The 15,205-nt window shown below is 43.9% G+C and overlaps 1 protein-coding gene across 1 annotated transcript in view; it reads left to right on the forward strand.

The window, feature by feature from the left end:
• The window catches only part of LOC139381010 (galactosidase, beta 1-like), a 96,715-nt gene that overhangs the window by 77,395 nt on the left and 4,115 nt on the right, over nucleotides 1–15,205 (forward strand). The window contains exons 8-11 of the mRNA XM_071124239.1: nucleotides 3,621–3,742; nucleotides 5,968–6,008; nucleotides 8,081–8,199; nucleotides 8,923–8,997. Coding sequence (XP_070980340.1) covers nucleotides 3,621–3,742; nucleotides 5,968–6,008; nucleotides 8,081–8,199; nucleotides 8,923–8,997 — 357 coding nt within the window. The remainder of the gene's footprint in view (nucleotides 1–3,620; nucleotides 3,743–5,967; nucleotides 6,009–8,080; nucleotides 8,200–8,922; nucleotides 8,998–15,205) is intronic.

Raw genomic sequence — 15,205 nt, forward strand, 5'->3', positions numbered from 1 at the left:
CCAGACTAAACTATAAGATGATGACGTAGTACCATGACCAGACTAAACTATTAGATGATGATGTAGTACCATGACCAGACTAAACTATTAGATGATGTAGTACCATGACCAGACTAAACTGTTAGATGATGTAGTACCATGACCAGACTAAACTATAAGATGATGATGTAGTACCATGACCAGACTAAACTATTAGATGATGATGTAGTACCATGACCAGACTAAACTATTAGATGATGATGTAGTTCCATGACCAGACTAAACTATTATATGATGATGTAGTACCATGACCAGACTAAACTATTAGATGATGATGTAGTACCATGACCAGACTAAACTATTAGATGATGATGTGGTACCATGACCAGACTAAACTATAAGATGATGATGTAGTACCATGACCAGACTAAACTATTAGATGATGATGTAGTACCATGACCAGACTAAACTATTAGATGATGTAGTACCATGACCAGACTAAACTATTCGATGATGTAGTACCATGACCAGACTAAACTATTAGATAATGATGTAGTACCATGACCATACTAAACTATTAGATGATGATTATGTAGTACCATGACCAGACTAAACTATTAGATGATGTAGTACCATGACCAGACTAAACTGTTAGATGATGATGTAGTACCATGACCAGACTAACCTGTTAGATGATGTAGTACCATGACCAGACTAAACTATTAGATGATGATGATGTAGTACCATGACCAGACTAAACTATTAGATGATAATGTAGTACCATGACCAGAATAAACTATTAGATGATGCAGTACCATGACCAGACTAAACTATTAGATGATGATGTAGTACCATGACCAGACTAAACTGTTAGATGATGTAGTACCATGACCAGACTAAACTATTAGATGATGATGTAGTACCATGACCAGACTAAACTAATAGATGTTGATGTAGTACCATGACCAGACTAAACTATTAGATGATGATGTAGTACCATGACCAGACTAAACTATTAGATGATGTAGTACCATGACCAGACTAAACTATTAGGTGTTGATGTAGTACCATGACCAGACTAAACTATTAGATGATGTAGTACCATGACCAGACTAAACTATTAGATGATGATGTAGTACCATGACCAGACTAAACTATTAGATGATGATTATGTAGTACCATGACCAGACTAAACTGTTAGATGATGATGTAGTACCATGACCAGACTAAACTATTAGATGATGATGTAGTACCATGACCAGACTAAACTATTAGATGTTGATGTAGTACCATGACCAGACTAAACTATTAGATGATGTAGTACCATGACCAGACTAAACTATTAGATGATGATGTAGTACCATGACCAGACTAAACTATTAGATGATGATTATGTAGTACCATGACCAGACTAAACTATTAGATGATGTAGTACCATGACCAGACTAAACTATTAAATGATGATGATGTAGTACCATGACCAGACTAAACTATTAGATGATGATGATGTAGTACCATGACCAGTCTAAACTATTAGATGATGTAGTACCATGACCAGACTAAACTATTAGATGATGTAGTACCATGACCAGACTAAACTATTAGATGATGTAGTACCATGACCAGACTAAACTATTAGATGATGTAGTACCATGACCAGACTAAACTATTAGATGATGTAGTACCATGACCAGACTAAACTATTAGATGATGTAGTACCATGACCAGACTAACCTGTTAGATGATGTAGTACCATGACCAGACTAAACTATTAGATGATGATGTAGTACCATGACCAGACTAAACTATTAGATGATGATGTAGTACCATGACCAGACTAAACTATTAGATGATGTAGTACCATGACCAGACTAAACTATTAGATGATGATGTAGTACCATGACCAGACTAAACTATTAGATGATGTAGTACCATGACCAGACTAAACTATTAGATGATGTAGTACCATGACCAGACTAAACTATTAGATGATGATGTAGTACCATGACCAGACTAAACTATTAGATGATGATTATGTAGTACCATGACCAGACTAAACTATTAGATGATGTAGTACCATGACCAGACTAAACTATTAGATGATGTAGTACCATGACCAGACTAAACTATTAGATGATGATTATGTAGTACCATGACCAGTCTAAACTATTAGATGATAATGTAGTACCATGACCAGACTAAACTATTAGATGATGATGTAGTACCATGACCAAACTAAACTATTAGATGATGTAGTACCATGACCAGACTAAACTATTAGATGATGTAGTACCATGACCAGACTAACCTGTTAGATGATGTAGTACCATGACCAGACTAAACTATTAGATGATGATGTAGTACCATGACCAGACTAAACTATTAGATGATGATGTAGTACCATGACCAGACTAAACTATTAGATGATGTAGTACCATGACCAGACTAAACTATTAGATGATGATGATGTAGTACCATGACCAGACTAAACTATTAGATGATGATGATGTAGTACCATGACCAGACTAAACTATTAGATGATGATGATGTAGTACCATGACCAGACTAAACTATTAGATGTTGATGTAGTACCATGACCAGACTAAACTATTAGATGATGATTATGTAGTACCATGACCAGACTAAACTATTAGATGATGATGATGTAGTACCATGACCAGACTAAACTATTAGGTGTTGATGTAGTACCATGACCAGACTAAACTATTAGATTATGTAGTACCATGACCAGACTAAACTATTAGATTATGTAGTACCATGACCAGACTAAACTATTAGGTGTTGATGTAGTACCATGACCAGACTAAACTATTAGATTATGTAGTACCATGACCAGACTAAACTATTAGATGATGTAGTACCATGACCAGACTAAACTATTAGATATGTAGTACCATGACCAGACTAAACTATTAGATGATGTAGTACCATGACCAGACTAAACTATTAGATGATGATGATGTAGTACCATGACCAGACTAAACTATTAGATGATGTAGTACCATGACCAGACTAAACTATTAGATATGTAGTACCATGACCAGACTAAACTATTAGATGATGATGTAGTACCATGACCAGACTAAACTATTAGATGATGATGATGTAGTACCATGACCAGACTAAACTATTAGATATCTAGTACCATGACCAGACTAAACTATTAGATGATGATGATGTAGTTCCATGACCAGACTAAACTATTAGATGATGATGTAGTACCATGACCAGACTAAACTATTAGATGATGATGATGTAGTACCATGACCAGACTAAACTATTAGATGATGATGTAGTACCATGACCAGACTAAACTATTAGATGATGATGTAGTACCATGACCAGACTAAACTATTAGATGATGTAGTACCATGACCAGACTAAACTATTAGATGATGATGATGTAGTACCATGACCAGACTAAACTGTTAGATGATAATGTATTACCATGACCAGACTAAACTATTAGATGATGTAGTACCATGACCAGACTAAACTATTAGATGATGTAGTACCATGACCAGACTAAACTATTAGATGATGTAGTACCATGACCAGACTAAACTATTAGATGTTGATGATGTAGTACCATGACCAGACAAATCTCCTGTGTGTTCCAGGTGAACTCTGAGTTCTACACGGGGTGGCTGGACCACTGGGGGGACCAGCATGCTCAGGTGGACACCCAGAAGGTCAGCAGGATGCTGGGGGAGATGCTCAGCATTGGGGCCAGCGTCAACATGTAGGTCCTCGAACCCTCTGTGTATGATAGAAGTGCCAAAGGTTTCATAAAAAAGGCAAATGTTTTAGCCATTCACTGATGAGACACTGAAAATAATGTGATTGGTAAGGTGCCGTAGTAAGGAACAATGTGATTGGTAAGGTGCCGTAGTAAGGAACAATGTGATTGGTAAGGTGCCGTAGTAAGGAACAATGTGATTGGTAAGGTGCCGTAGTAAGGAACAATGTGATTGGTAAGGTGCCGTAGTAAGGAACAATGTGATTGGTAAGGTGTTGTAGTAAGGAACAATGTGATTGGTAAGGTGCCGTAGTAAGGAACAATGTGATTGGTAAGGTGCCGTAGTAAGGAACAATGTGATTGGTAAGGAGCCGTAGTAAGGAACAATGTGATTGGTAAGGTGCCGTAGTAAGGAACAATGTGATTGGTAAGGTGCCGTAGTAAGGAACAATGTGATTGGTAAGGTGCCGTAGTAAGGAACAATGTGATTGGTAAGGTGCCGTAGTAAGGAACAATGTGATTGGTAAGGTGTTGTAGTAAGGAACAATGTGATTGGTAAGGTGCCGTAGTAAGGAACAATGTGATTGGTAAGGTGCCGTAGTAAGGAACAATGTGATTGGTAAGGTGCCGTAGTAAGGAACAATGTGATTGGTAAGGTGCCGTAGTAAGGAACAATGTGATTGGTAAGGTGCCGTAGTAAGGAACAATGTGATTGGTAAGGTGCCGTAGTAAGGAACAATGTGATTGGTAAGGTGTTGTAGTAAGGAACAATGTGATTGGTAAGGTGTTGTAGTAAGGAACAATGTGATTGGTAAGGTGTTGTAGTAAGGAACAATGTGATTGGTAAGGTGTTGTAGTAAGGAACAATGTGATTGGTAAGGAGCCGTAGTAAGGAACAATGTGATTGGTAAGGTGTTGTAGTAAGGAACAATGTGATTGGTAAGGTGCCGTAGTAAGGAACAATGTGATTGGTAAGGTGCCGTAGTAAGGAACAATGTGATTGGTAAGGTGTTGTAGTAAGGAACAATGTGATTGGTAAGGTGTTGTAGTAAGGAACAATGTGATTGGTAAGGTGCCGTAGTAAGGAACAATGTGATTGGTAAGGTGTTGTAGTAAGGAACAATGTGATTGGTAAGGTGCCGTAGTAAGGAACAATGTGATTGGTAAGGTGCCGTAGTAAGGAACAATGTGATTGGTAAGGAGCCGTAGTAAGGAACAATGTGATTGGTAAGGTGCCGTAGTAAGGAACAATGTGATTGGTAAGGTGCCGTAGTAAGGAACAATGTGATTGGTAAGGTGCCGTAGTAAGGAACAATGTGATTGGTAAGGTGCCGTAGTAAGGAACAATGTGATTGGTAAGGTGTTGTAGTAAGGAACAATGTGATTGGTAAGGTGCCGTAGTAAGGAACAATGTGATTGGTAAGGTGCCGTAGTAAGGAACAATGTGATTGGTAAGGTGTTGTAGTAAGGAACAATGTGATTGGTAAGGTGTTGTAGTAAGGAACAATGTGATTGGTAAGGTGTTGTAGTAAGGAACAATGTGATTGGTAAGGAGCCGTAGTAAGGAACAATGTGATTGGTAAGGTGTTGTAGTAAGGAACAATGTGATTGGTAAGGTGCCGTAGTAAGGAACAATGTGATTGGTAAGGTGCCGTAGTAAGGAACAATGTGATTTGTAAGGTGTTGTAGTAAGGAACAATGTGATTGGTAAGGTGTTGTAGTAAGGAACAATGTGATTGGTAAGGTGCCGTAGTAAGGAACAATGTGATTGGTAAGGTGTTGTAGTAAGGAACAATGTGATTGGTAAGGAGCCGTAGTAAGGAACAATGTGATTGGTAAGGTGCCGTAGTAAGGAACAATGTGATTGGTAAGGTGCCGTAGTAAGGAACAATGTGATTGGTAAGGTGCCGTAGTAAGGAACAATGTGATTGGTAAGGAGCCGTAGTAAGGAACAATGTGATTGGTAAGGTGTTGTAGTAAGGAACAATGTGATTGGTAAGGTGCCGTAGTAAGGAACAATGTGATTGGTAAGGTGCCGTAGTAAGGAACAATGTGATTGGTAAGGAGCCGTAGTAAGGAACAATGTGATTGGTAAGGTGCCGTAGTAAGGAACAATGTGATTGGTAAGGTGCCGTAGTAAGGAACAAGCTAAATTAATAAGCTTTTTTTAAATTTTTTATCATCCCACACAACATAACAAAAGCAGTTGTTCTATTCTCTCACTACAGGTATATGTTTGAAGGAGGGACCAACTTCGGCTACTGGAATGGTTGGTTTAATAGCCTGTATCAATATTTCCTTCATTAAGTCTCGTATACCAATCATTTAATACTGTCGAAGTATAACTTGTTGTTCCCTCATGTTAACCCTGTAGGAGCAGCTGTTGTTGTGTTAACCCTGTAGGATTAGCTGTATAACTGTAGTTGTGTTAACCCTGTAGGATCAGCTGTATATCTGTAGTTGTGTTAACCCTGTAGGATCAGATGTATAACTGTAGTTGTGTTAACCCTGTAGGATCAGCTGTATAACTGTAGTTGTGATAACCCTGTAGGATCAGATGTATAACTGTAGTTGTGTTAACCCTGTAGGAGCAGCTGTAGTCGTGTTAACCCTGTAGGATCAGATGTATAACTGTTGTTGTGTTAACCCTGTAGGATCAGATGTATAACTGTAGTCGTGTTAACCCTGTAGGATCAGCTGTAGTTGTGTTAACCCTGTAGGAGCAGATGTATAACTATTGTTGTGTTAACCCTGTAGGATCAGCTGTTGTTGTGTTAACCCTGTAGGAGCAGCTGTTGTTGTGTTAACCCTGTAGGATCAGCTGTTGTTGTGTTAACCCTGTAGGAGCAGATGTATAACTGTAGTTGTGTTAACCCTGTAGGATCAGCTGTAGTTGTGTTAACCCTGTAGGAGCAGATGTATAACTGTAGTTGTGTTAACCCTGTAGGATCAGATGTATAACTGTAGTTGTGTTAACCCTGTAGGAGCAGATGTATATCTGTAGTTGTGTTAACCCTGTAGGATCAGATGTATAACTGTTGTTGTGTTAACCCTGTAGGATCAGCTGTAGTTGTGTTAACCCTGTAGGATCAGCTGTAGTTGTGTTAACCCTGTAGGATCAGATGTATAACTGTAGTTGTGTTAACCCTGTAGGATCAGATGTATAACTGTTGTTGTGTTAACCCTGTAGGATCAGCTGTAGTTGTGTTAACACTGTAGGAGCAGCTGATGTTGTGTTAACCCTGTAGGATCAGATGTATAACTGTAGTTGTGTTAACCCTGTAGGAGCAGCTGTAGTTGTGTTAACCCTGTAGGATCAGATGTATAACTGTTGTGTTAACCCTGTAGGAGCAGATGCATAACTGTAGTTGTGTTAACCCTGTAGGATCAGCTGTAGTTGTGTTAACCCTGTAGGAGCAGATGTATATCTGTTGTTGTGTTAACCCTGTAGGAGCAGATGTATATCTGTAGTTGGGTTAACCCTGTAGGAGCAGCTGTAGTCGTGTTAACCCTGTAGGATCAGATGTATAACTGTAGTTGTGTTAACCCTGTAGGAGCAGCTGTTGTTGTGTTAACCCTGTAGGAGCAGCTGTTGTTGTGTTAACCCTGTAGGAGCAGCTGTAGTCGTGTTAACCCTGTAGGATCAGATGTATAACTGTAGTTGTGTTAACCCTGTAGGATCAGATGTATAACTGTTGTTGTGTTAACCCTGTAGGATCAGATGTATATCTGTTGTTGTGTTAACCCTGTAGGATCAGATGTATATCTGTTGTTGTGTTAACCCTGTAGGATCCGATGTGTAACTGTAGTCGTGTTAACCCTGTAGGATCAGATGTATATCTGTTGTTGTGTTAACCCTGTAGGATCAGATGTATATCTGTTGTTGTGTTAACCCTGTAGGATCAGATGTGTAACTGTAGTCGTGTTAACCCTGTAGGATCAGATGTATATCTGTTGTCGTGTTAACCCTGTAGGATCCGATGTATAACTGTAGTTGTGTTAACCCTGTAGGATCAGATGTAGTTGTGTTAACCCTGTAGGATCAGATGTAGTTGTGTTAACCCTGTAGGATCAGATGTATAACTGTAGTTGTGTTAATCCTGTAGGATCAGATGTAGTTGTGTTAACCCTGTAGGATCAGATGTAGTTGTGTTAACCCTGTAGGATCAGATGTATAACTGTTGTTGTGTTAACCCTGTAGGAGCAGATGTTGTTGTGTTAACCCTGTAGGAGCAGATGTATAACTGTAGTTGTGTTAACCCTGTAGGAGCAGATGTATAACTGTAGTTGTGTTAACCCTGTAGGAGCAGATGTATAACTGTAGTTGTGTTAACCCTGTAGGAGCGGACCATGATAACAGGTTTAGGTCGGTAGTGACCAGTTATGACTACAACGCCCCTCTGTCTGAGGCAGGAGACCCTACAGAGAAACTACTGGCCATACGGGACACCATCAGCAAGGTAACACCCCTAACCTGTCCTAACCCAGTAGAGAATATACTGGCCATACGGGACACCATCACCATGGTAACAACCCTTAACCTGTCCTAACCCAGTAGAGAATATACTGGCCATACGGAACACCATCACCATGGTAACAAGCCTAACCCTTAACCTGCCCTAACCCAGTAGAGAATATACTGGCCATACGGAACACCATCACCATGGTAACAACCCTTAACCTGTCCTAACCCAGTAGAGAATATACTGGCCATACGGAACACCATCACCATGGTAACAACCCTTAACCTGCCCTAACCCAGTAGAGAATATACTGGCCATACGGAACACCATCACCATGGTAACAACCCTTAACCTGCCCTAACCCAGTAGAGAATATACTGGCCATACGGAATACCATCACCATGGTAACAACCCTTAACCTGTCCTAACCCAGTAGAGAATATACTGGCCATACGGGACACCATCACCATGGTAACAAGACTGGAACAAACCCACAGGACTCAGTTCATCTTAGGTTATGTCCCAAATGGCACTCTATGCCCTATATAGTGCACTACTTGACCAAGACCCATAGTGCTCTAGTGTATTATATAGGGCATACTAGGATGCACGGGCTCTGGTCAGAAGTATCACACTATATAGAGAGGCATTTGATGACATATATGGTATTGATGACATGTATGTTGTATGTTAATACTGGCTATATTTTCCCCTTTCTAGTTCAGAGACATCCCTGTGGGTCCCATGCCCCCAGCCTCTCCCAAGATGGCCTATGGCTTTGTGACTCTGACAATGGTATGGGCTTATTTACAGCATACTTTACAACCAGGACCCAGCCTTGTTATAGCATACTTTACTACCAGGACCCAGCCTTATTACATTATACTTTACAACCAGGACCCAGCCTTATTACAGCATACTTTACTACCAGGACCCAGCCTTATTACAGCATACTTTACTACCAGGACCCAGCCTTATTACAGCATACTTTACAACCAGGACCCAGCCTTATTACAGCATACTTTACAACCAGGACCCAGCCTTATTACAGCATACTTTACAACCAGGACCCAGCCTTATTACAGCATACTTTACTACCAGGACCCAGCCTTATTACAGCATACTTTACAACCAGGACCCAGCCTTATTATAGCATACTTTACTACCAGGACCCAGCCTTATTACAGCATACTTTACAACCAGGACCCAGCCTTATTACAGCATACTTTGAAACCAGGACCCAGCCTTATTACAGCATACTTTACTACCAGGACCCAGCCTTATTACAGCATACTTTACAACCAGGACCCAGCCTTATTACAGCATACTTTACAACCAGGACCCAGCCTTATTACAGCATACTTTACAACCAGGACCCAGCCTTATTACAGCATACTTTACAACCAGGACCCAGCCTTATTACAGCATACTTTACAACCAGGACCCAGCCTTATTACAGCATACTTTACAACCAGGACCCAGCCTTATTACAGCATACTTTACAACCAGGACCCAGCCTTATTACAGCATACTTTACAACCAGGACCCAGCCTTATTACAGCATACTTTACAACCAGGACCCAGTCTTATTACAGCATACTTTACTACCAGGACCCAGCCTTATTACAGCATACTTTACTACCAGGACCCAGCCTTATTATAGCATACTTTACTACCAGGACCCAGCCTTATTACAGCATACTTTACAACCAGGACCCAGCCTTATTACAGCATACTTTACAACCAGGACCCAGCCTTATTACAGCATACTTTACAACCAGGACCCAGCCTTATTACAGCATACTTTACTACCAGGACCCAGCCTTATTACAGCATACTTTACTACCAGGACCCAGCCTTATTACAGCATACTTTACAACCAGGACCCAGCCTTATTACAGCATACTTTACTACCAGGACCCAGCCTTATTATAGCATACTTTACTACCAGGACCCAGCCTTATTACAGCATACTTTACTACCAGGACCCAGCCTTATTACAGCATACTTTACAACCAGGACCCAGCCTTATTACAGCATACTTTACTACCAGGACCCAGCCTTATTACAGCATACTTTACTACCAGGACCCAGCCTTATTACAGCATACTTTACAACCAGGACCCAGCCTTATTATAGCATACTTTACAACCAGGACCCAGCCTTATTACAGCATACTTTACAACCAGGACCCAGCCTTATTACAGCATACTTTACAACCAGGACCCAGCCTTATTACAGCGTACTTTACTACCAGGACCCAGCCTTATTACAGCATACTTTACAACCAGGACCCAGCCTTATTACAGCATACTTTACAACCAGGACCCAGCCTTATTACAGCATACTTTACAACCAGGACCCAGCCTTATTACAGCATACTTTACAACCAGGACCCAGCCTTATTACAGCATACTTTACAACCAGGACCCAGCCTTATTACAGCATACTTTACAACCAGGACCCAGCCTTATTACAGCATACTTTACAACCAGGACCCAGCCTTATTACAGCATACTTTACAACCAGGACCCAGCCGTATTACAGCATACTTTACAACCAGGACCCAGTCTTATTACAGCATACTTTACTACCAGGACCCAGCCTTATTACAGCATACTTTACTACCAGGACCCAGCCTTATTATAGCATACTTTACTACCAGGACCCAGCCTTATTACAGCATACTTTACAACCAGGACCCAGCCTTATTACAGCATACTTTACTACCATCAACCACCACAGTGCCTTATTACAGCACTAGAGTGTGGCCACTTGGAGACACCAGTTAGTCCTCTCACTAACCCCCAGTCTGGAGAGGTGTGTGGCCACTTGGAGACAGCAGTAAGTCCTCTCACTAACCCCCAGTCTGGAGAGGTGTGTGGCCACTTGGAGACACCAGTTAGTCCTCTCACTAAACCCCAGTCTGGAGAGGTGTGTGGCCACTTGGAGACACCAGTTAGTCCTCTCACTAACCCCCAGTCTGGAGAGGTGTGTGGCCACTTGGAGACACCAGTTAGTCCTCTCACTAACCCCCAGTCTGGAGAGGTGTGTGGCCACTTGGAGACACCAGTTAGTCCTCTCACTAAACCCCAGTCTGGAGAGGTGTGTGGCCACTTGGAGACACCAGTAAGTCCTCTCACTAACCCCCAGTCTGGAGAGGTGTGTGGCCACTTGGAGACAGCAGTAAGTCCTCTCACTAACCCCCAGTCTGGAGAGGTGTGTGGCCACTTGGAGACACCAGTTAGTCCTCTCACTAAACCCCAGTCTGGAGAGGTGTGTGGCCACTTGGAGACACCAGTAAGTCCTCTCACTAACCCCCAGTCTGGAGAGGTGTGTGGCCACTTGGAGACAGCAGTAAGTCCTCTCACTAACCCCCAGTCTGGAGAGGTGTGTGGCCACTTGGAGACACCAGTTAGTCCTCTCACTAAACCCCAGTCTGGAGAGGTGTGTGGCCACTTGGAGACACCAGTTAGTCCTCTCACTAACCCCCAGTCTGGAGAGGTGTGTGGCCACTTGGAGACACCAGTTAGTCCTCTCACTAACCCCCAGTCTGGAGAGGTGTGTGGCCACTTGGAGACAGCAGTAAGTCCTCTCACTAACCCCCAGTCTGGAGAGGTGTGTGGCCACTTGGAGACACCAGTTAGTCCTCTCACTAAACCCCAGTCTGGAGAGGTGTGTGGCCACTTGGAGACACCAGTAAGTCCTCTCACTAACCCCCAGTCTGGAGAGGTGTGTGGCCACTTGGAGACAGCAGTAAGTCCTCTCACTAACCCCCAGTCTGGAGAGGTGTGTGGCCACTTGGAGACACCAGTTAGTCCTCTCACTAAACCCCAGTCTGGAGAGGTGTGTGGCCACTTGGAGACACCAGTAAGTCCTCTCACTAACCCCCAGTCTGGAGAGGTGTGTGGCCACTTGGAGACAGCAGTAAGTCCTCTCACTAACCCCCAGTCTGGAGAGGTGTGTGGCCACTTGGAGACACCAGTTAGTCATCTCACTAAACCCCAGTCTGGAGAGGTGTGTGGCCACTTGGAGACACCAGTAAGTCCTCTCACTAACCCCCAGTCTGGAGAGGTGTGTGGCCACTTGGAGACAGCAGTAAGTCCTCTCACTAACCCCCAGTCTGGAGAGGTGTGTGGCCACTTGGAGACACCAGTTAGTCCTCTCACTAAACCCCAGTCTGGAGAGGTGTGTGGCCACTTGGAGACACCAGTTAGTCCTCTCACTAACCCCCAGTCTGGAGAGGTGTGTGGCCACTTGGAGACACCAGTTAGTCCTCTCACTAAACCCCAGTCTGGAGAGGTGTGTGGCCACTTGGAGACACCAGTAAGTCCTCTCACTAACCCCCAGTCTGGAGAGGTGTGTGGCCACTTGGAGACAGCAGTAAGTCCTCTCACTAACCCCCAGTCTGGAGAGGTGTGTGGCCACTTGGAGACACCAGTTAGTCCTCTCACTAAACCCCAGTCTGGAGAGGTGTGTGGCCACTTGGAGACACCAGTTAGTCCTCTCACTAACCCCCAGTCTGGAGAGGTGTGTGGCCACTTGGAGACACCAGTTAGTCCTCTCACTAACCCCCAGTCTGGAGAGGTGTGTGGCCACTTGGAGACACCAGTAAGTCCTCTCACTAACCCCCAGTCTGGAGAGGTGTGTGGCCACTTGGAGACAGCAGTAAGTCCTCTCACTAACCCCCAGTCTGGAGAGGTGTGTGGCCACTTGGAGACACCAGTTAGTCCTCTCACTAAACCCCAGTCTGGAGAGGTGTGTGGCCACTTGGAGACAGCAGTAAGTCCTCTCACTAACCCCCAGTCTGGAGAGGTGTGTGGCCACTTGGAGACACCAGTAAGTCCTCTCACTAACCCCCAGTCTGGAGAGGTGTGTGGCCACTTGGAGACAGCAGTAAGTCCTCTCACTAACCCCCAGTCTGGAGAGGTGTGTGGCCACTTGGAGACACCAGTTAGTCCTCTCACTAAACCCCAGTCTGGAGAGGTGTGTGGCCACTTGGAGACACCAGTTAGTCCTCTCACTAACCCCCAGTCTGGAGAGGTGTGTGGCCACTTGGAGACACCAGTTAGTCCTCTCACTAACCCCCAGTCTGGAGAGGTGTGTGGCCACTTGGAGACAGCAGTAAGTCCTCTCATTCAACCCCTTGTCATAGTTTTTTCTTATGTTGTACCTACCCCACATATTCTTGTCATGTTACTGAATGTATCCAGAGTATTTTCAGATTCCGTTATCAACAAATGTGACAAAGTACAGTAAATGTAAAATGCACATAAAATCAACAGTGTGATGTGTGGAAGCAAGTCTTGTTTGGATTCCTCACTTTAGTGTAATCAGTATATTCCGCCAAAAGCGAACAAGAAACTGCTCACCCTGAGGTGGCGCTCCTAGGAGCCGGGGACTTTAATGCAGGGAAACTTAAATCCGTTTTACCAAATCTCTATCAACATGTTAAATGTGCAAACAGAGGGGGGAAAAAAACTCTGGACCACCTTTACTCCACACACAGAGAGACGCGTACAAAGCTCTCCCTCTAGACCACCTTTACTCCACACACAGAGACGCGTACAAAGCTCTCCCCCTAGACCACCTTTACTCCACACACAGAGACGCGTACAAAGCTCTCCCTCTAGACCACCTTTACTCCACACACAGAGAGACGCGTACAAAGCTCTCCCTCTAGACCACCTTTACTCCACACACAGAGAGACGCGTACAAAGCTCTCCCTCTAGACCACCTTTACTCCACACACAGAGACGCGTACAAAGCTCTCCCTCTAGACCACCTTTACTCCACACACAGAGAGACGCGTACAAAGCTCTCCCTCTAGACCACCTTTACTCCACACACAGAGAGACGCGTACAAAGCTCTCCCTCTAGACCACCTTTACTCCACACACAGAGAGGCGTACAAAGCTCTCCCTCTAGACCACCTTTACTCCACACACAGAGAGACCCGTACAAAGCTCTACCCCTAGACCACCTTTACTCCACACACAGAGAGACGCGTACAAAGCTCTCCCTCTAGACCACCTTTACTCCACACACAGAGAGACGCGTACAAAGCTCTCCCTCTGGACCACCTTTACTCCACACACAGAGACGCGTACAAAGCTCTCCCTCTAGACCACCTTTACTCCACACACAGAGAGACGCGTACAAAGCTCTCCCTCTAGACCACCTTTACTCCACACACAGAGAGACGCGTACAAAGCTCTCCCTCTAGACCACCTTTACTCCACACACAGAGAGGCGTACAAAGCTCTCCCTCTAGACCACCTTTACTCCACACACAGAGAGACCCGTACAAAGCTCTACCCCTAGACCACCTTTACTCCACACACAGAGAGACGCGTACAAAGCTCTCCCTCTAGACCACCTTTACTCCACACACAGAGAGACGCGTACAAAGCTCTCCCTCTGGACCACCTTTACTCCACACACAGAGACGCGTACAAAGCTCTCCCTCTAGACCACCTTTACTCCACACACAGAGAGACGCGTATAAAGCTCTCCCTCTAGACCACCTTTACTCCACACACAGAGAGACGCGTACAAAGCTCTCCCTCTAGACCACCTTTACTCCACACACAGAGAGACGCGTACAAAGCTCTCCCTCTAGACCACCTTTACTCCACACACAGAGAGACGCGTACAAAGCTCTCCCTCTAGACCACCTTTACTCCACACACAGAGACGCGTACAAAGCTCTCCCTCTAGACCACCTTTACTCCACACACAGAGAGACGCGTACAAAGCTCTCCCCCTAGACCACCTTTACTCCACACACAGAGAGACGCGTACAAAGCTCTCCCCCTAGACCACCTTTACTCCACACACAGAGAGACGCGTACAAAGCTCTCCCTCTAGACCACCTTTACTCCACACACAGAGAGACGCGTACAAAGCTCTCCCTCTAGACCACCTTTACTCCACACACAGAGAGACGCGTACAAAGCTCTCCCCCTAGACCACCTTTACTCCACACACAGAGAGACACAT

The sequence above is a fragment of the Oncorhynchus clarkii genome, chromosome 22, assembly GCF_045791955.1.
Source record: "Oncorhynchus clarkii lewisi isolate Uvic-CL-2024 chromosome 22, UVic_Ocla_1.0, whole genome shotgun sequence".
NCBI classification, from domain to species: Eukaryota; Metazoa; Chordata; class Actinopteri; order Salmoniformes; family Salmonidae; genus Oncorhynchus; species Oncorhynchus clarkii.